This window comes from Heterodontus francisci, chromosome 2 (genome assembly GCF_036365525.1).
Source record: "Heterodontus francisci isolate sHetFra1 chromosome 2, sHetFra1.hap1, whole genome shotgun sequence".
NCBI classification, from domain to species: Eukaryota; Metazoa; Chordata; class Chondrichthyes; order Heterodontiformes; family Heterodontidae; genus Heterodontus; species Heterodontus francisci.
The window spans coordinates 220,239,110-220,260,728 of NC_090372.1; the positions used below are offsets into that span (position 1 = coordinate 220,239,110).

Below are 21,619 nucleotides of genomic sequence, written 5' to 3' on the forward strand. Positions count from 1 at the left end.
TCCATTCCTGCCTCTGTGATATCCAAGTCTCCGTAATGGCCACAACATCGTAGCTCCAAGTACTGATACATGCTCTAAGTTCATCACCCTTATTCCTGACACTTCTTGCATTAATGTTATATGTTTCAATAAGATCACCTCTCATTCTTCTAAACTCCAATGAGTACAGGCCCAACCTGCTCAATCTTTCCTCATAAAACAACCCCTTCATCCCAGCAATCAGTCCAGTGAACCTTCTCGGAACTTTTAGAGATACAGCACTGAAACAGGCCCTTCGGCCCACCGTGTCTGTGCAGACCATCAACCACCCATTTATACTAATCCTACACTAATCCCATATTCCTACCACATCCCCACCTGTCCCTATATTTTCCTACCACCTACCTATACTAGGGGCAATTTATAATGGCCAATTTACCTACCAACCTGCAAGTCTTTTGGCTTGTGGGAGGAAACCGGAGCACCCGGAGAAAACCCACGCAGACACAGGGAGAACTTGCAAACTCCACACAGGCAGTACCCAGAATTGAACCCAGGTCGCTGGAGCTGTGAGGCTGCGGTGCTAACCACTGCGCCACTGTGCCGCCCTGTCATGGGGTTTTAGGGTGTAGGTTCACAATATGGGATGCTCCATTGGGTTTTAAGGGGATTGGTCAAAGAATGGCATGCTGTATGGAATTTTAAAGTGATGGGTCACGGTAGGGAATGCTCCATGGGGTTTGAAGGTGGTGGTTTTTATGAGTTCAGCATCCATTTCCATAACATTCCAGAAACATGTAGAGATGAGTGCCAATCGGATTGCTCCTGTATCCATAATATGGCGGTGAGGATGGTGTGTGAGTTCTCAGGAAGATCTGGAGATATTGGAATTCTGTCCTGTAACCTTTGATTGAATGGAGTAGAAACAAGAGTGAATAAATCCCAAACTCCCCACCACTAGACAATTTGCAGCTGGACTCAGAACCCCAACTCTTCCGGAATTTTCTAACCTGGTGGTGAAGGCAGCCCGGAAATCTCCATAGCAACAGGAGTCGGAATCCTGGCGGGCAGGGTGATCGCTGGCGGAGCACATAAGGGCGCAGTCGGTACGGTCGTATCGCAGGTGGAGGAATGCCTCGGTGCTGATCTGACACCTGAAAATCAGAGCATGTGCAGACCAATTAGCTCATCATTTCCCCAAACATCCTTGGGGTGAGGGATCACTGAAGACCAGCATTTACTGCCCATCAATAGCTGCCTGGACCTCTTTTTGAACCACGTCAGAGAGCAGTTAAGAGTCAACCATGTCTGGTGTGGGACTGGAGTCACATATAGGACCAGTCCAGGAAAGGATGCCAGATTTCCTTTCTTGAAAGGGCATTAATGAACCAGTTGGTTTTTTTTTACAACAATCCAACAGCTTCATGGTTACTTTTACTGAGACTGACTTTTTGCTTCCAGCGCTCCCTCAGTACTACCCCTCTGACAGTGCAGCACTCCCTCAGTGCTGACCTTCCAACAGTGCGGCGTTCTCTCAGTACTACCCCTCTGACAGTGCAGCACTCCCTCAGTGCTGACCTTCCAACAGTGCGGCGCTCTCTCAGTACTGACCCTCTGACAGTGCAGCACTCCCTCAGTGCTGACCTTCCAACAGTGCGGCGCTCTCTCAGTACTGACCCTCTGACAGTGCAGCACTCTCTCAGTACTGACCCTCTGACAGTGCAGCACTCTCTCAGTACTGACCCTCTGACAGTGCAGCACTCTCTCAGTACTGACCCTCTGACAGTGCAGCACTCTCTCAGTACTGACCCTCTGACAGTGCAGCACTCCCTCAGTGCTGACCCTCCGACAGTGCAGCTCTCTCTCAGTACTGACCCTCTGACAGTGCAGCACTCCCTCAGTGCTGACCCTCCGACAGTGCAGCTCTCTCTCAGTACTGACCCTCTGACAGTGCAGCACTCTCTCAGTACTGACCCTCTGACAGTGCAGCACTCCCTCAGTACTGCATGGAGTGTCAGTCTAGATTCTATACTCAAGTCTCTGTAGTGGGATTTGAATCCACAACCTTCTGAATCAGCGGAGTGAATGTTCCCCACTGAGCCACAGCTGATATGTTGGATGGAAGGGGTCTAAGGAATGAGGATGATGTGGGGGTTTCAGGATTGATACTGCTGACCACACCTGCAGTGAACGCTTCCTGTTCAGTAAGTTTTCTCTGTTCATCCCCCCATCCTGTTATATGTTGGAACTTTTAATAAGGTCCTTGAAACGAACCTTGTGGCCAAAGTAATCTTTATCTTGCAATAAAGTTTAATGAATTGGTTAAATGATTGATGACAACGGTTTAACAGAACAGGCATGTCCACCAACTCCTTGGAGCTCACTCTGACTGCTCATGTCGAACAATAACAACACCAAGAAAGAACTTGCAAAACATTATCAAACACAATGTGACACCAAACCACATAAGGAGATATTCTAATTGGGGTTTTGACTGGACTGGTTACAGATTATTATCCCGTTAAACCCAGCCTAACTAACATACTCAGCAGAGTACCTGTGAAATCCCTGAGCAAGGAGTGTGGCCACACACTGCTCCTCCAGCACAGCCATCCGCTCGTCCAGCAAAGAATACGAGGCCGCTTCATACACAGCACAGCACGGTTCTTGGGCTTCATGTACTACATCCGCCAAGGCCATCCCATAGGCTGACAAGATACTGCCATACCTGAGATAGAGCGGAAGACAAGAGTGAGGAAGGGAAAGAGACAGACAGAGACAAAGACAGAGAGATGGAGACCGAGTCAGAGAGAGAGAGAGGGAAAGAGAGAGAGTGAGTAATGGAGAGAGTGACAGAGAGAAACAGAGAGAAAAACAGAGACAAAGAGAGAGGGAGAAACAGGAAAGACAGGAGACGGACAGAGAGAGAGTGAGACAGGATCAGATAGACAGAGAGATAGAGAGAAAGAGAAAGACAGATAAATATAGACAAAGTGACAGAAACAAGTTAAGACAGTGAAATTAAAAAGAGAGATTGACAGATAGGGAGAATGTAACAAATAGAATGGCAGAGTAGAGAGAAAGAGAGAGACACACAGAGAGTGTGCGAGAGACAATAGAGAGAAACAGAGTAATCAAAAAAGAGACGGAGAGTACGGCAGTGAGAGTGACAGAGTGATTGACAGAGAGACAGAATGTGACAGAGAGAGTGACACGGAGCAAGGCAGAAGTATTAAAGCCTGAGTTAATACAGGCAATTAATTCGGTGTTGCATTGCCCAGCGACAGCGGAAAATTAAATTGCAGTAAAGATGTTTGAATCCTGCACCTACTTGTGAACGAAGACGGTTTTCATGCCCAAGGACCGGGCAATAGCACAGGCATGTTGCCCTCCAGCACCTCCGAAACATGTCAGCATGTGGCGTGAGGTGTCATGACCTTTGGCCTGTAATGGGAGCGAAGGAAGTAAATGGCTTTACATCAGGGAATGAAATAAATTGATGAAATGGTGGAGAAGAGGCCCTTATTACCAGTAGCTGATGCTCACTAACTCAAAGAGGAATATAGGTCCCAGTTCTCCCTTGTCCCCTCTCTCCGTGGCCCTTATTCCCTCTCACCCGCTCTCCGTCTCTCTCACTGACCCCATTTTCCCTCTCCCTTTTCTTCTGCCCCCTCTCTGTCTCCCCCGTCCCCTCTCTCCAATTTCATGCCCTCTCTCTCTGACTCCCCCGCTCTCTCTCTCCCATTCCATGCCCTCTCTCTGATTCCCCCGCTCCCTCTCTCCCATTCCATGCCCTCTCTCTCTGACTCCCCCGCTCTCTCTCTGCTACTCCCATTCCATGCCCTTTCTGACACCCCTGCTCTTTCTCTCCATGACCACCTGCTCCAACTCTCCCTGCCATCTCTCTGTGACCCCTGCTCCCTCTTTCCTTGCCTCCTCTCTCCCTCTGCTTCCTCTCTCCTAGTCTTCCTCCCCTGCACTCCCCCTCCTTCTTCTCCTGCCCCATCTCTCCCTTCCCCCTCTCTCCGTCTCCCCCTGCTCCCTCTCCACAGCCCCCTCTCTCAATGACCCCTGCTTCCTCTATCCTTCCCTCCCCCCTCACTCTCCATGTCGCCTTGCTCGAACACCCCCGGTCCCTCTCTCTGTGCCCCTTCTGCCACTTTCCTTCTCCCTCTTTCCCTCTCCCCTATCCCTGTGCTCCTTCTCCCCTCCCCCCCTCCCTTTCTCCCACTCGGTCTCCTCCCTGACCCCACACTCCATCTCCCCATGGCCTCACACACTCTCTATGTCTCCCTCCTGCCCTCTCTAACTCTTACCACACCTTCTCTACATGTCCCCTTTTCCATGTCCCCATGCCCCTCCCCCTTTCTCCCTCTGTCCTTTCCCCCATCCCTCTCCCCTTCCCCCGCTCCTCTCTCTCACCCCCTTTCCCTCTCCCTCTGTTCCCTCTCTGTCTCCCCTTTGCCCCTCCCCTGTTCTCTCCTTCTATTATGTGGGGAAAATGTGAGGTTGTCCACTTTGGCAGGAAGAATAGAAAAGCAGAATATTATTGAAATGGAGAGAGGTTGTAGAATGCAGTGGTATAGAGGGATCTGAATGTCCTTGTATATGAATCACAAAAGTTAGCATGTAGGTACAGCAAGTAATTAGGAAGGCAAATGGAACATTGGCCTTTATTGCAAGGGGGAAAATAGAGTATAAAAGTAGGGAAATCTTACTACAACTGTACAGGGCCTTGGTGAGACTGCACCCAGAGTACTGCACACACTTTTGGTCTCCTTGCTTAAGGAGGGATATAGTTGCATTGGAAGTAGTTCAGAGAAGGTTCACTAGGCTGATTCCTGGGACGCAGGGGTTGTTTTATGAGGAAACATTGAGCAGGTTAAGCCTATACTCATTGGAGTTTAGCAGAATGAGAAGTGATCTTATTGAAACATATAAGTTTCAGTGGGAGCTTGAAAAGGGTAGATGGTGAAAGGATGTTTCCACTCGTGGGGGAATCTAGAACTAGGGGGCACAGTTTCAAAATAAGGGGTCTCACATTTAAGATGGAGATGAGGAGGAATTTTTTCTCTCAGAGGGTTATTAATCTTTGGAATTCTCTAGCCCAGAGAGCTGTGGATGTTCAGTTGTTGAATATATCCAAAACAGAGGTCGATAGATTTTTGGGTCCTAAGGGAATCAAGCGATATGGGGACAGTGCAGGAAGGTGGAGTTGATGTAGATGATCATCAATAATCTTGTTGAATGGCAAAGCAGGCTTGAAGAGCCATATAACCTATTTCAGATCCCAATTCTTATGTTCTTATGTGCAGTGTACCTGTATACCTAAGTACCTATACTTAGTCTGTACCTGTGTACTATACCAGTATACATGTATCTAATCTGTATCAATGTACCTGTACAGCTGTACCTGCCTACGATACCAGTGTACCTGTACCTACTCCAACACCATCCAAATGACTCGCGAGGTACCTGAGTAAGAGCTCTGATTGGTCGACACATTGACTCATTGGCCACCCGGACGAACCCCAAGGCAACTTCCTCCACGGTCATCTGGAATTGCCCGGAGCCTTTCTCCTCACCACTCTGTGATTGGTTGCTCAGGAAAGTGTTGACCTGTTCCGTGACCTTCTGAAACCCCCGGAGGGCCCCTTCCCTCCACAGTGGCTGGTCCTCCGTGGCTCCGAAGATTTTAGGAAAATAATCCGGCAACAGTCGCCCGAGGCAAAGGTTGGCATCGGTGATGGTGAGTGGGCCCCCTGGGAAACCAATACCACCAGATGGTCAGATTAAACTGGGCAACAAATCACAGCAGGGCACTCATTAGCTCTTCAGCTGCCTGGGCCCTAAGTGCTAGAATTTCCTCCTTAAACCTCCCGTCCTCTCCCTCCTCCTTAAAACAACTTTGGCTGAGATTTTGTTCACCTGCCCTAATATCTCCCTAAGTGACTCAATGTCTGTTAACACTCCTGTGAAGTGTCTTGGGACATTTTACAACAGGGGTTTAGGATTCAGAAACTCAACAGAAAGTGGTCAAATCTGAAAAATCAACCTGAATTTCTATAGTACCTTTCCCATCCCCATGGTGACCCGAAGAGCTTCACAGTCAATGATGTACTTTTTTTTATTATTTGTTGATGGGATGCAGGCATCAGTGGCAAGGCCAGAATTTGTGGCCCATCCCTAGTTGCCCTTGAACTGAGTGGCTTGCCGGGCCATTTCAGAGTCACATGGTGAGGACATTATTAAAGTACATTACTGAACCAGATGGGTTTTTACAACAATTGACAATAGTTTCATGCTCACCATTAGACTGGCTTTTTAATTCCAGAATTCCATCTGCCCTGGTGTGATTTGATCCAGCCTGAGGGTCTGGATTACTAGTCCAGTGACACTACAGCTATGCCACCACCTCCCCTACACTTCTTTGAAGTGTAGTCACCATTGTAGTGTAGGAAACACAGCAGTCAATTTGTGCACAGCAAGTTCCCACAAACTGCAATGAGATAATGACCAAATCTCGTGTTTTAGCAGGGTTGGTTAAAGGAATAATATTGGTCAGGACATGGGGGAGACCTCCCCTGCTCTTCTTCGAGTAGCACTGTGGGAGCATTCACGCCCACCTGAGAGGCCAGAGGGAGTTTTGGTTTCACGTCTCAACTGAATGATGGCACCTGTGAAAGTGTAGCACTCCCTCAGTACTGACCCTCTAACAGTGCAGCACTCCCTCAGTACTGACCGTCTAACAGTGCAGCGCTCCCTCAGTACTGACCGTCTAACAGTGCAGCGCTCCCTCAGTACTGACCTTCCAACAGTGCAGCACTCTCTCAGTACTGACCTTCCAACAGTGCAGCACTCTCTCAGTACTGACCCTCTGACAGTGCAGCACTCCCTCAGTACTGACCTTCCGACAGTGCAGCACTCCCTCAGTACTGACCCTCCGACAGTGCAGTGCTCCCTCAGTACTGACACTCCGACAGTGCAGCACTCCCTCAGTACTGACCTTCCAACAGTGCAGCACTCTCTCAGTACTGACCTTCCAACAGTGCAGCACTCTCTCAGTACTGACCCTCTGACAGTGCAGCACTCCCTCAGTACTGACCTTCCGACAGTGCAGCACTCCCTCAGTACTGACCCTCCGACAGTGCAGTGCTCCCTCAGTACTGACACTCCGACAGTGCAGCACTCCCTCAGTACTGACCCTCCGACAGTGTAGTGCTCCCTCAGTACTGACCCTCCGACAGTGCAGCACTCCCTCAGTACTGACCCTCTGACAGTGCAGCACTCCCTCAGTACTGACGCTCCGACAGTGTAGCACTCCCTCAGTACTGACCCTCCGACAGTGCGGCACTCCCTCAGTACTGACACTCCAACAGTGCAGCACTCCCTCAGTACTGACCCTCCGACAGTGCAGCACTCCCTCAGTACTGACCCTCCGACAGTGCAGTGCTCCCTCAGTACTGACCCTCCGACAGTGTAGCACTCCCTCAGTACTACCTCTGACAGTGCGGCACTCCCTCAGTACTGACACTCCGACAGTGCAGCACTCCCTCAGTACTGACCCTCCGACAGTGTAGCGCTCCCTCAGCACTGACCTTCCGACAGTGCAGCACTCCCTCAGTACTACCTCTGACAGTGCAGCGTTCCCTCAGTACTCCACTGGGGGAGTCAACCTGGGTTATGTGCTCAAGACTCTGGAATGCGATTTGAACTGAAAACCTCTGACTCAGCGGTGAGAATATTACCCACTACACCACGGAAGACAAGAAGGGTAGAAAACAAGTTGTATGGAAAGGTTAGAGGGGCAGAGTGACAGGAGGACCACTAACTTACGTACCCCAGAGCACAAAGTCATCAATTAACATCGGTGATTTGGATTCACTTTATCTTTTCCATCGAGTGTGGCACCATCCCAGATCCAGATCAAAAGGTGAAGTCACACGGGATCAGAGGGGAGCTGGCAAGATGGATACAGAACTGGCTCGGTCAGAGAAGACAGAGGGTATCAGTGGAAGGGTGCTTTTCTGAATGGAGGGATGTGACTAGTGGTGTTCCGCAGGGATCAGTGCTGGGACCTTTGCTCTTTGTAGTATATATAAATGATTTGGAGGAAAATGTAGCTGGTTTGATTGGTAAGTTTGCGGACGACACAAAGGTTGGTGGAGTTGCGGATAATGATGAGGATTGTCAGAGGATACAGCAGGATATAGATCGGTTGGAGACTTGGGCGGAGAAATGACAGATGGAGTTTAATCCGGACAAATGTGAGGTCATGCATTTTGGAAGGTCTAATGCAGGTGGGAAGTATACAGTAAATGGCAGAACCCTTAGGAGTATTGACAGGCAGAGCGATCAGGGCGTACAGGTCCACAGGTCACTGAAAGTGGCAACGCAGGTGGATGAGGTAGTCAACAACGCATACGGCATGCTTGCCTTCATCGGTCGGGGCATAGTGTATAAAAATTGGCAAGTTATGTTGCAGCTGTACAGAACCTTAGTTAGGCCACACTTAGAATATTATGTGCAATTCTGGTCGCCACACTACCAGAAGGACGTGGAGGCTTTGGAGAGGGTACAGAGGAGGTTTACCAGGATGTTGCCTGGTCTGGAGGGCATTAGCTATGAGGAGAGGTTGAAAAAACTCGGATTGTTTTCACTGGAAGGACGGAGGTGGAGGGGCGACATGATAGAGGTTTACAAAGTTCTGAGCGGCATGGACAGAGTGGATAGTCAGAAGCTTTTTCCCAGGGTGGAAGAGTCAGTTACTAGTGGACATAGGTTTAAGGTGTGAGGGGCAAAGTTTAGAGGGGATGTGCGAGGCAAGTGTTTTACACAGAGGGTGGTGAGTGCCTGGAACTTGCTGCCAGGGGAGGTGGTGGAAGCAGGTACGATAGCGACGTTTAAGAGACATCTTGACAAATACATGAATAGGATGGGAATAGAGGGATACAGACCCCGGAAGTGCAGAAGGTTTTAGTTTAGGCAGGCATCAAGATCGGCGCAGGCTTGGAGGGCCGAATGGCCTGTTCCTGTGCTGTACTGTTCTTTGTTCCTTTGTTCTTTACCCACAATAAAATCCTTACCCACAATAAATGATCACCACATGCTGACTTTTCAGCAAAGGCTCTGTAATGCCAATCGGAAATTCTGTCCTCTCTTTGGCTCAGAGGATTTTTCTGAGGTTTAACCATAGCTGCCTATTGGCTGCCTGCCTGGGGTCAGATGACTCTGAGCAGGGCTGGATTCTCTACATAGAATCAAAGCACAGGAGGCCATTCAGCCCATCATGCCTGTGCTAGCTCTTTGAAAGAGCTATCCATTTAGTCCCACTCCCCTGCTCTTTCCCCATAGCCCTGCAAATTAAAGAGTTCCTCTCCAAGTAATGTCCTATTGCCTTTTGAAAGTTGGAATCTGATTCCACCACCCTTTCAGACAGTGCATTCTAGATCTTGTGAAAAAGTCTCCTCGTCTCCTCTGTGGTTCTTTTGTTAATTATTTTAAATCTATGTCCTCTGGTTACTGACTGCCCTATCAGAGTAAACAGTTTCTCCTTATTTACTTTTTATTTATCAAAACTCATGATTTTGAACACCTCTATTAAATCTTCTCTTTACCTTCTCTGCTCTAATCCCAGCTACTCCGGTCTCCTCATGTAACTGAAGTCCCTCATCCCTGGAACCATTCTAATAAATCTCCCCTGCACCCTCCCCAAGGCCTTGACATCCTTCTTACAGTGTGGTGCACAGAACTGGACACTATACTCCAGCTGGGGCCTAACCAGTGTTGTACAAAGGTTTAGCATGACCAAGTGACAAGTAGAATGCAGCATTTGAATCAAGTGTGTGAATGATGAACTCTCTGATGATATATACAGAGGGTGTTTTCTCACAGCCCCAGTCACTGACCTTTCCGATAGCAGGCAGGACCTGGATGAGCTCCAGCCGATTCTGGACCAACAAGAAACAGCCCGGACCTGGAAGAGGAAAGTCTGTCTTAGAAGCAGCAAGGTAAAGACAGAGAGAGACAGTCATTCTTGGGGTTACAAGTCAATGACCCAGCACACAGTTTTACAATATTCCCTGTGCTCACTGACCAATATAGGCTTCTGGTCCGGAAATGACTCAATTTATAAACCCTCAACCTTGTTGTCAAGTTCCTCCATGGCTTCGCCCCTCCCTATCTCTGTAACCTCCTCCAGCCTCAAAACCCTCTGAGATATCTGTACTCCTCCAATTCTGGCCTCTTGCGAATCTCTGATTTTTTTTGCTTCGCTATTGGATGCTGTGCTTTCGGCCCCCTCCCTCAACCTCTCCGCCTCCCTCAACCTCTCCGCCTCCCTCAACCTCTCCGCCTCCCTCAACCTCTCCGCCTCTTTACCTCTGCCTTTCTCTTTTCAGCTGCTCCTCCTTGACCACGCTTTTGGTTGTATGTCCTAATGTCTCCTTTTGTGGCTCAGTGTCAAATATTGTTTGATTATTGCCCCCGTGAAGCACCTTGGGATCTTTTACAATGTTAAAGTCGCTATATAAATGCAAGTTGTTGTTAAAGAATGCTTTGTGCACAGGCCATGCAGGAATCTATGTTGTACTCTGATGCACCGGTGCGCGGAGCCTTCCTGTGGTGGGGTGTAAGGCTGGGTCCACAATCCTACCTGCACTCCAAGCGACCAGACATCCCAAGGGAAGAGGTGGGAAGAGCCTCCGATGATGTAAGGACCCCAACTGGCAGCACAGATAGAAAAGAGGGGCTAAATTTTCAGCAATCTGGCTCTGGTGTTAATGGTGTCCAAAGCACTAAGCCATGGTCGGCACAGGAGCTGTCAATGCTATGGGTACATCAAAACCCTAATCTCTCTGCTCCTCCGCAGCTCGTAGTCCCACAGGAAATATTCTGTGTTGTATGGTGTATCAGGTCCAAAGTGGATGGCCTCCCAGTTCCCCACATTGAACTCCATGTGCCACTGTTGCCCACTCTGTCTCTGTCCCTTTGCAACTTCCTGCTCCCATCTTCACAATTTACTGTGCCTCCTAACTTAGCATCATCTCCAAACTTCAATACAGAGCTCTACATCCTTCACCTAACTCATTGGCACAGGTAGTGAAAGGTTGAGGCCCCAAAACAGATCTTGGGGGAACATTACTTGCCAATCAGAGGCATTGTGACTCGACTCCCTCGATCCCCACTCTCTCTCCCCCTACCTCCCAACCAATTATCACCATGTGTTATTGTTTGTCAATAATGGCTGATATAATTGCCCTTTACGAACTCAGGACACCCCAAAGCACTTCACAGCCAAGCAATCTTTGCTTGGAACCTTTTATCAAACACCTAAAAAAAGGTAAAACTCCAACTAGACCAGGACCCAAACCCACAACCTCCTGACCCAAAGCAGAGAGCGTTAACAATGAGCCACAGCCGGCAGTAACAGACAGAGCCCGCTCCGTTCACCATGCTCACCTGAATGTGAGGATAGAGCCCCCGCCTGCTGCCACAGTGTTGACGTCGAGCTGAGGTGCCTGAAGGGTGATTCCTGCGGTCGTGGCCTCGAACACGTGCTCAAACTCCCCGGCGTAGCGGCTCACGTCCGTCGATGTGCCTGGAATTGGGGGGGGTGGGTGGTAAAGGCCGATCAGGGTCCCACAGAAACACTTCCCACTGACTCGATGGGGATGGCTCAGCGATGGAGGGACCCACCCGCTTTCCTGAGGAAACCTCCCTGGTACAGGGGGGTACGTGATACTCAGACAGGGACCCTCAGCATAGTCTGAGGGGAGGGTACATGGGTAAATGCCGGGCGGGGGTGGGAGCATACACTGGATAATCCCGTGGCGGGGGAGGAAGGGAGGGTAAACTGGATAATCCCAGGGGGAGGGGAGGTACACGGGATAAGCCCAGAGAGGGAGGGGAGGGTAAACTGGATAATCCCAGGAGGAGGAGTATACATCAGAAGATTAATCAGAAGATGCCAGTTTGGAGGGGCGGGGGTCCCGGAGGGAAGGATAATCTCCTGGAGGATCTTGGGGAGGAGACCAAATATCCTAGAGAATGTCCCGGAGGATCCCATGGGGAAGGACAATGTCCATTGGGGGGGGGGGGCGGTAATTCCTGCCCCACAGGGAGAAGGCTGCGCTCCTCTAGGAGGAGATGGGAAGAAAGGGAAGTCACTCACCGCCCATGTCGAAGCCAATGACCGGCTCTGCACAACCTTCTCCGTGTGTGGTGAGTGCGTAGCCCACAACACCACCCGCTGGCCCTGACAGGATGGCCCGAGACCCATTAAAACTCTCCATCGGAGTCAGCCCGCCATCAGACTGCATGAACAGCACCTGCACATCCTAGAGTGGAAGAGTATTCAGATTGAGAAAGCCCTAGGGCTGAAGGAGAATACGTTCTGTCCTTAAATCTTGGCTCCTTCCAACATTTATTTTTGTTTTATTCATTCACAGGATGTGGGCATCGCTGGCCAGGCCAGCATTTGTTGCCCATCCCCAACTTGAGAAGGTGGTGGTGAGCTGCTTTCTTGAACCGTTACAGTCCATGTGGGGTAGGTACATCCACAGTGCTGTTAGGAAGGGAGTTCCAGGATTGTGATCCAGCAACAGTGAAGGAACGGCGATATAATTCCAAGTCAGGATGGTGTGTGACTTGGAGGGGAACTTGCAGGTGGTGATGTTCCCATGTATTTAAAGAACAAAGAAAATTACAGCACAGGAACAGGCCCTTCGGCCCTCCAAGCTGCCCTTGTCCTTCTAGTTGGTAGAGGTCGCGGGTTTGGAAGGTGCTGTCTGAGGAGCCTTGGTACATTGCTGCCGTGCATCTTGTAGATGGTGCACACTGCTGCCACTGTGCGTCGCTGGTGGAGGGAGTGAATGTTTGTGGATGGTGTGCCAATCAAGTGGCTGCTTTGTCCTGGATGGTGTCGAGCTTCTTGAGTGTTGTTGGAGCTGCACCCATCCAGGCAAGTGGAGAGTATTCCATCACACTCCTGACTTGTGCCTTGTAGATGATGGACAGGCTTTGGGGAGTCAGGAAGTGAGTTACTTGCCACAGAATTCCTAGCCTCTGACCTGTAGCCACGGTATTTATATGACTACTCCAGTTCAGTTTCTGATCAATGGTAACCCCCAGGATGTTGATAGTTGGGGATTCAGCAATGGTTGAATGTCAAGGGGATTCTCTCTTATTGGAGATGGTCATTGCCTGGCACTTGTGGGATGCAAATGTTACTTGCACTTATTAGTGCAAGCCTGAATGTTGTTCAGGTCTTCAGTATCTGAGGAGTCGCGAATGGTGCTGAACATTGTGCAATCATTAGTGAACACCCCAGTTCTGACCTTATGTTGAAAGGAATGTCATTGATGAAGCAGCTGAAGATGGTTGGGCCTAGGACACTACCCTGAGGAACTCCTGCTGTGATGTCCTGGGGCTGGGATGATTGGCCTCCAACAACCACAAACATCTTCCTTTCTGCTAGGTATGACTCCGGTCAGTAGAGAATTTTCACCCCAATTCCCATTGATTACAATTTTTCTAGGCTCCTTGATGTCACATTTACCTTGATATCTAGGACAGTCACCCTCACCTCACCTCTGGAGTTCAGCTCTTTTGTCCATGTGTGGACCCAGGCTGCAACGAGGTCTGGAGCTGAGAGACCTTGACAGCACCCAAACTGAGCATGGATGAGCAGGTTTTTGCTGAGTAAGTGCTGCTTGATAGCACTGTCAATGACTTCCGTCACATTAATGATTGAGAGTAGGCTGATGGAGCAGTAAGTGGCAGGGTTGGATTTGTCCTGCATTTTGTGGACAGGGCATACCTGGGCAGATTTCCACATTGTCGGGTAGATGCCAGTGTTGTAGCTGTATTGAAACAGCTTGGCTAGGGGTGCAGTCAGTTCTGGAGCACAGGTCTTCAGTACTACTGCCAGGATGTTGTCAGTACCCATAGCCTTTGCTGCATCCAGTGCCTTCAGTCGTTTCTTGATATCATGTGGAGTGAATCGAATTGGCTGAATTCTGGTATCTGTGATGCTGGGGGACTTCAGGAGGAGGCAGAGATGGATCAACAACTCGGCACTTCTGGCTGAAGATTGCTGCAAATGCTTCAGCCTTGTCTTTTGGACTGATGTGCTGGGCTCCCCCATCATTGAGGATGGGGATATTTTTGGAGCCTCCTCCTCTGGTCAGTTGTTTAATTGTCCATCACCATTCATGACTGGATGTGACAGGACTGCAGAGCTTTGATCTGATCCATTGGTTGTGGGATCACTAGCTCTGTATTACATGCTGCTTCCGCTGTTTAGCACGCAGATAGTCCTGTGTTGTAGCTTCACCAGACTAACAACTCATTTTTAGATATGCCTGGTGCTGCTCCTGGCATGCCCTCCTGCACTCCTCATTGAACTAGGTTGATGCCCTGGACAAGTAGGCTTTCCCTCTTGTTGGTTCTCTCACCACCTGTCGCAGACCCAGTCTAGCAGCTATATCCATTAGGACTCGGCCAGCTCGGTGCTACCAAGCCACTCTTGATGGACATTGAAGTCCCTGACCCAGAGTACATTTTGTGCCCTTGCTACCCTCAGTGTTTTTTCCAAATGGTGTTCAACATGGAGAAGCACTGATTCATCGGCTGAGGGAGGGTGGTGGGTGGTAATCAGCAGGAGGTTTCCTTGGCCATTTTGGCATGATGCCATGAGACCTTATGGGTCCCAGAGTCAATGTTGAGGACTCCCAGGGCCGCTCCCCCCGACTGTATACCACTGTGCCACCAAATCTGATGGGTCTATCCTGCCAGTGGGACAGGACATACCCGGGGATGGTGACGGCGTCCACCATGATCCAGCTGGACGGTGCTGCCTGTTGGTCAGCTCCTCCAGCCTCTATTGCCAGTCACTGGAAGGCATCCCAGAGTGATGACAGTGACTCTGGCTCCGGTTCTCCACTCTCCCTCAGGGAAAGGGAACTCACCCTGTGGTGAATCACAATCGGCAGCTCAAGAACACCTTTTCTCACACTCGCACTCACATTCTCATATGTAAACAACACGTATACATGTGTGTATGTTTTTTTGATTCAGTCATGGGATGTGGGTGTCGTTGGCAAGGCCAGCATTTATTGCCCATCCTGAATTACCCTTAAGAAGGTTTTGGTGCGCTACCTTCTTGGAGAGAACTGAGTGGCTTGCTGGGCCAGTGCAGAGGGCATTTAACAAGGTCTGGAGTCACGTATAGGAGGACGGATTTCCGTCCCTAAATGCTATTCGTGAACAAAATGGGTTTTTATGACAATCTGGTAGTTTCATGACCACCATTACTGAGAACTTCCAGATTTTTTGAGATAATTAATTGAAGTTAAATTCTCACAGCTGCTGTGGTAGGATTTGAAATCATGTCTCCAGCTCAGTAGTCCAGGTCTCTGGATTACAGTGCAGTAACATAACCACTATGCTCCCATACCCCATATATACACAAACACTCACGTGTGCTCATACACATTCACACTCTCATGCACTAACACGCAACTCATGCACTTGTGCAAAACCCACTTGCACTCACAAACGCTAAAAACTGGGGGCTCAGTGAAATGACTCAAAGTTTAAACTGATTTTCTATAAACCAAGATCCATAAAAGAAATTCTCATCTTTTCACATTGTTAACACGTTACTTTGAGACTGTCCTGGAATCCTGCACAGAAGCCACTGAGGTATCTCTTAATGCACGGTGTCAGGTAAGCATCAGCACAGGCTGTGTAACCGCGGGGCACAGCGCGGACCATTGGCATCACTTCCGATGAGAGGGAGATGTGCTTGAACCCAAGCCTCCTCGCCAATTCCCCAATTTCTTTTTCGTGATTAGCCCACCTAGAGAGGGAGAGAAAACCCGTCAGTGAGAGGGGAGGGTTGAAATCTGAACACTCAAATCATACCTCGGAGAAAGGATCAAAACAAGGGAATGTTCCAGCATTGGCAGCAAATGCAGATGTTCCAGAACAGTCAATTTTACAGAAATTTCAAGAATAGGCATCGCACAATGGAGGCTTTGAGAACAAGGGATGTTACAGATCAGGCAACACAAGGGACACTCCATAACAGGCAACACGAGGGAACGCTCCATAACAGGCAACACGAGGGAACGCTCCATAACAGGCAACACGAGGGAACGCTCCATAACAGGCAACACGAGGGACACTCCATAACAGGCAACACGAGGGAACGCTCCATAACAGGCAACACGAGGGAACGCTCCATAACAGGCAACACGAGGGACACTCCATAACAGGCAACACGAGGGACACTCCATAACAGGCAACACGAGGGAACGCTCCATAACAGGGAACACGAGGGAACGCTCCATAACAGGGAACACGAGGGAACGCTCCATAACAGGCAACACAAGGGACACTCCATAACAGGCAACACGAGGGAACGCTCCATAACAGGCAACACGAGGGAACGCTCCATAACAGGCAACACGAGGGACACTCCATAACAGGCAACACGAGGGACACTCCATAACAGGCAACACGAGGGAACGCTCCATAACAGGCAACACGAGGGAACGCTCCATAACAGGCAACACGAGAGAACGCTCCATAACAGGGAACACGAGGGAACGCTCCATAACAGGGAACACGAGGGAACGCTCCATAACAGGGAACACGAGGGAACGCTCCATAACAGGCAACACGAGGGAACGCTCCATAACAGGCAACACGAGGGAACGCTCCATAACAGGCAACACGAGGGAACGCTCCATAACAGGGAACACGAGGGAACGCTCCATAACAGGCAACACGAGGGAACGCTCCATAACAGGCAACACGAGGGAACGCTCCATAACAGGCAACACGAGGGAACGCTCCATAACAGGGAACACGAGGGAACGCTCCATAACAGGCAACACGAGGGAACGCTCCATAACAGGCAACACGAGGGACACTCCATAACAGGCAACACGAGGGAACGCTCCATAACAGGCAACACGAGGGAACGCTCCATAACAGGCAACACGAGAGAACGCTCCATAACAGGGAACACGAGGGAACGCTCCATAACAGGGAACACGAGGGAACGCTCCATAACAGGCAACACGAGGGAACGCTCCATAACAGGCAACACGAGGGAACGCTCCATAACAGGCAACACGAGGGAACGCTCCATAACAGGCAACACGAGAGAACGCTCCATAACAGGCAACACGAGGGAACGCTCCATAACAGGGAACACGAGGGAACGCTCCATAACAGGGAACACGAGGGAACGCTCCATAACAGGGAACACGAGGGAACGCTCCATAACAGGGAACACGAGGGAACGCTCCATAACAAGCAACACGAGGGAACGCTCCATAACAGGCAACACGAGGGAACGCTCCATAACAGGCAACACGAGGGAACGCTCCATAACAGGCAACACGAGGGAACGCTCCATAACAGGCAACACGAGGGAACGCTCCATAACAGGCAACACGAGGGAACGCTCCATAACAGGCAACACGAGAGAACGCTCCATAACAGGGAACACAAGGGAACGCTCCATAACAGGCAACACGAGGGAACGCTCCATAACAGGCAACACGAGGGAACGCTCCATAACAGGCAACACGAGGGAACGCTCCATAACAGGCAACACGAGGGAACGCTCCATAACAGGCAACCCGAGGGAATGCTCTGTAACAGGCAACAATAGGGAATGCTCCATAACAGGCAAGACGAGGGAATGCTCCATAACAGGCAAGACGAGGGAACGCTCCATAACAGGCAACAATAGGGAACGCTCTATAACAGGCAACACGAGGGACACTCCATAACAGGCAACACGAGGGAACGCTCTATAACAGGCAACCCGAGGGAATGCTCTGTAACAGGCAACAATAGGGAATGCTCCATAACAGGCAAGACGAGAGAATGCTCCATAACAGGCAACACGAGGGAACGCTCTATAACAGGCATCACGAGGGAACGCTCCATAACAGGCAACAATAGGGAACGCTCTATAACAGGCAACACGAGGGACACTCCATAACAGGCAACACGAGGGAACGCTCCATAACAGGCAACACAAGGGAATGCTCCATAACAGGCAATACAAGGGAATGCTCCATAACAGGCAACACAAGGGAACGCTCCATAACAGGCATCACGAGGGAACGCTCCATAACAGGCAACACGAGGGAACGCTCCATAACAGGCAACACGAGGGAACGCTCTATAACAGGCAACACGAGGGAACGCTCCATAACAGGCAACACGAGGGAACGCTCCATAACAGGCAACACGAGGGAACGCTCTATAACAGGCAACCCGAGGGAACGCTCTGTAACAGGCAACAAAAGGGAATGCTCCATAACAGGCAACACGAGGGAACGCTCTATAACAGGCATCACAAGGGAACGCTCCATAACAGGCAACACGAGGGAACGCTCCATAACAGACAACAAAAGGGAACGCTCCATAACAGGCAACACGAGGGAACGCTCCAGAACAGGCAACAATAGGGAACGCTCCATAACAGGCAACACGAGGGAATGCTCCATAACAGGCAGCATGAGGGAACGCCGTATAACAGGCAACCCGAGGGAACGCTCTATAACAGGCAACTCGAGGTTACGCTTCATAACAGGCAACACGAGAGAACGCTCTGTAACAGGCAACCCAAGGGAACACACCATAACAGGCAACACGAGGGAACGCTTTATAACATGCAACACGAGGGAACGCTCTATAAAGGGCAACACGAGGGAACGCTCCATAACAGGCCACCTGAGGGAACGCTCTATAAAGGGCAACACGGGGGAACACACCATAACAGGCATCACAAGGGAACGCTCCATAACAGGCAACACGAGGGAACGCTCCATAACAGGCAACACGAGGGAACGCTCCATAACAGGCAACACGAGGGAACGCTCCATAACAGGCAACACGAATGAACGCTCCATAACAGGCAACACGAGGGAATGCATTATAAACGGCAACACGAGGGAATACACCATAACAGGCATCACAAGGGAACGCTCCATAACAGGCAACACGAGGGAACGCTCCATAACAGGCAACACGAGGGAACGCTCCATAACAGGCAACACGAGGGAACGCTCCATAACAGGCAACACGAGGGAACGCTCCATAACAGGCAACACGAGGGAATGCATTATAAAGGGCAACACGAGGGAATACACCATAATAGGCAACACGAGGGAACGCTCCATAACAGGCAACACGATCTCTGGATTACTCCCGGTGCCACATGCTAATGAGTATAGGAAAAGGAGGATAGAGCAGATGAATGCGTGGCAGAAGAGATGGTGCAGGAGGGAGGGCTTTCGTTTCCTGGATCACTGGGTCTGTTTCTGGCAAAGGTGGGTCCTGTTCAAGTCAGACGTGTTGCACCTTAACCGGAAAAGGAGCAACATCCTTGTTGGGAGGTTTGCTAGTCCTGTTGGGGGGGTGGGGGGTGGGTTTAAACAACTTTGGCAGTGGGATGGGCTACAAGGTGGAGGTACAGTCAAGGGTGATGCACAGCCCTGTATATAGAAGAGAAAAAAGTCAGTCTGAAAGGCAGAGCAAATATAGACCTGCTAAGGCACAAGTGAATAATACAAGGCTGGATTGTATCTATTTTAATGCAAGGAATCTTACAAGTAAGGCAGATGAATTAAGGACGTTGATTAACACATGGGAATATGATATTATTGCTATCACAGAGACATGGTTGAGGGAGGGGAAGGACTGGCAGATCAATATCTCAGGGTATAGAATCTTCAGGTGTGACAGAGGGGGGTGTAAAAGAGGAGGTGACATTGCACTATTGATCAAGGAGTCAATTACTACAGTAAGGAGGGATGATATCTTAGAAGGTTCCACAAATTAGGCCATATGGGTAGAACTTAAAAACAAAAAGGGGGCAATCACTTTGCTGGGCGTGTACTACAGGCCTCCAATCAGTCAGGGAGAGATAGAGGAGCAGATATGTAGGCAAATAGGGTAATAATAGTAGGGGATTTGAACTTCCCCAATATTAACTGGGATAGTCTTAGTGCAAAAGAAATTCTTAAAGTGCACCCAGGAGAGCCATTTGAGCCAGTACGTAGAAAGTCCTACACGAGAAAAGGCGGTACTGGACCTAATCTTAGGGAATGAAGCCGGACAAATTGTAGATGTGTCAGTAGGGGAGCATTTTGGGGATAGTGACCATAACTGTAAGATTTAAGGTAGTTGTGGAAAACATAGGAAGGACGTGACTGCACTGGAGAAGGTGCAGAGGAGATTCACCAGGATGTTGCCTGGACTGCAACATTTCAGCTATGAAGAGAGACTGGATCGGCTAGGGTTGTTTTCCTTAGGGCAGAGAAGGCTGAGGTGGGACATGATTGAGGTATACAAGATTATGAGTGGCATTGATAGGTTAGATAGGAAGAAACTTTTTCCCTTAGCGGAGGGGTCAATAACCAGGGGGCATAGATTTAAGGTAAGTGGCAGGAGGTTTAGAAGGGATTTGAGGAAAAATGTTTTCACTCAGATGGTGGTTGGAATCTGGAACACACTGCCTGAAGAGGTAGTAGAGGCAGGAACCCTCACAACATATAAGAGGTATTTAGAAACATAGAAAATAGGAGCAGGAGTAGGCCATTTGGCCCTTCGAGCCTGCTCCGCCATTCATTATGATCATGGCTGATCATCCAACTCAGTAGCCTGTTCTGGCTTTCGCCCCATACCCTTTGATCCATTTAGACCCAAGAGCTATATCTAACTCCTTCTTGAAAACATTCAATGTTTTGGCCTCAACTGCTTTCTGTGATAGCGAATTCCACAGGCTCACCACTCTCTGGGTGAAGAGATTTCTCCTCATCTCAGTCCTGAATGGTTTATCCCGTATCCTTAGACTATGACCCTTAGTTCTGGACTCCCCCACCTTCGGGAACATCCTTCCTGCATCTATCCTGTCAAGTCCTGTTAGAATTTTATAGGTTTCTATGAGATCCCCCCTCACTCTTCTGAACTCCAGCGAATATAATCCTAACTGACTCAATCTCTCCTCATTTAGATGAGCACTTGAAATGCCATAGCATTCAGGGCTATGGTCCATGTGCTGGAAACTGGGATTAGAATAGATAGGTGCTCGATGGCTGGCACGGACATGATGGGCCGAAGGGCCTGTTTCTGTGCTGTATAACTCTATCAGTCTATGACTCTAACACGAGGCAATGCTCAATAACAGGCAACACGAGGGAACGCTCTATAACAGGCAACCCTGGGGGGATGTTCCAGAACAGGCAACCCGAGGGAACAATCCAAAACAGGCAACCAGCGGGAACTCTCCATAACAGGCAACCCGAGGGAATGTTCCAGAACAGGCAACCCGAGGGAACAATCCAGAACAGGCAACCCGAGGGAACACTCCAGAACAGGCAACCCGAGGGAACGCTCCATAACAGTCAACACAAGGGAACACTCCATAACAGGCGACCTGAGGGAATGCTCCAGAACAGGCAACCCTGGGAGGATGTTCCAGAACAGGCAACCCGAGGGAACACTCCAGAACAGGCAACCCGAGGGAACGCTCCAGAACAGTCAACACAAGGGAACACTCCATAACAGGCGACCTGAGGGAATGCTCCAGAACAGGCAACCCTGGGAG

At 49.7% G+C, this 21,619-nt stretch overlaps 1 protein-coding gene across 2 annotated transcripts in view; it reads right to left on the bottom strand.

The window, feature by feature from the left end:
• The window catches only part of oplah (5-oxoprolinase, ATP-hydrolysing), a 203,186-nt gene that overhangs the window by 72,244 nt on the left and 109,323 nt on the right, over positions 1-21,619 (bottom strand). For both annotated transcript variants that reach the window (XM_068016020.1, XM_068016011.1), the window contains exons 7-14: positions 15,646-15,841; positions 12,152-12,317; positions 11,440-11,578; positions 9,888-9,955; positions 5,455-5,741; positions 3,311-3,423; positions 2,537-2,707; positions 990-1,133 (exon numbers count right to left, since the gene is read on the bottom strand). In XM_068016020.1, coding sequence (XP_067872121.1) covers positions 990-1,133; positions 2,537-2,707; positions 3,311-3,423; positions 5,455-5,741; positions 9,888-9,955; positions 11,440-11,578; positions 12,152-12,317; positions 15,646-15,841 — 1,284 coding nt within the window. The remainder of the gene's footprint in view (positions 1-989; positions 1,134-2,536; positions 2,708-3,310; positions 3,424-5,454; positions 5,742-9,887; positions 9,956-11,439; positions 11,579-12,151; positions 12,318-15,645; positions 15,842-21,619) is intronic.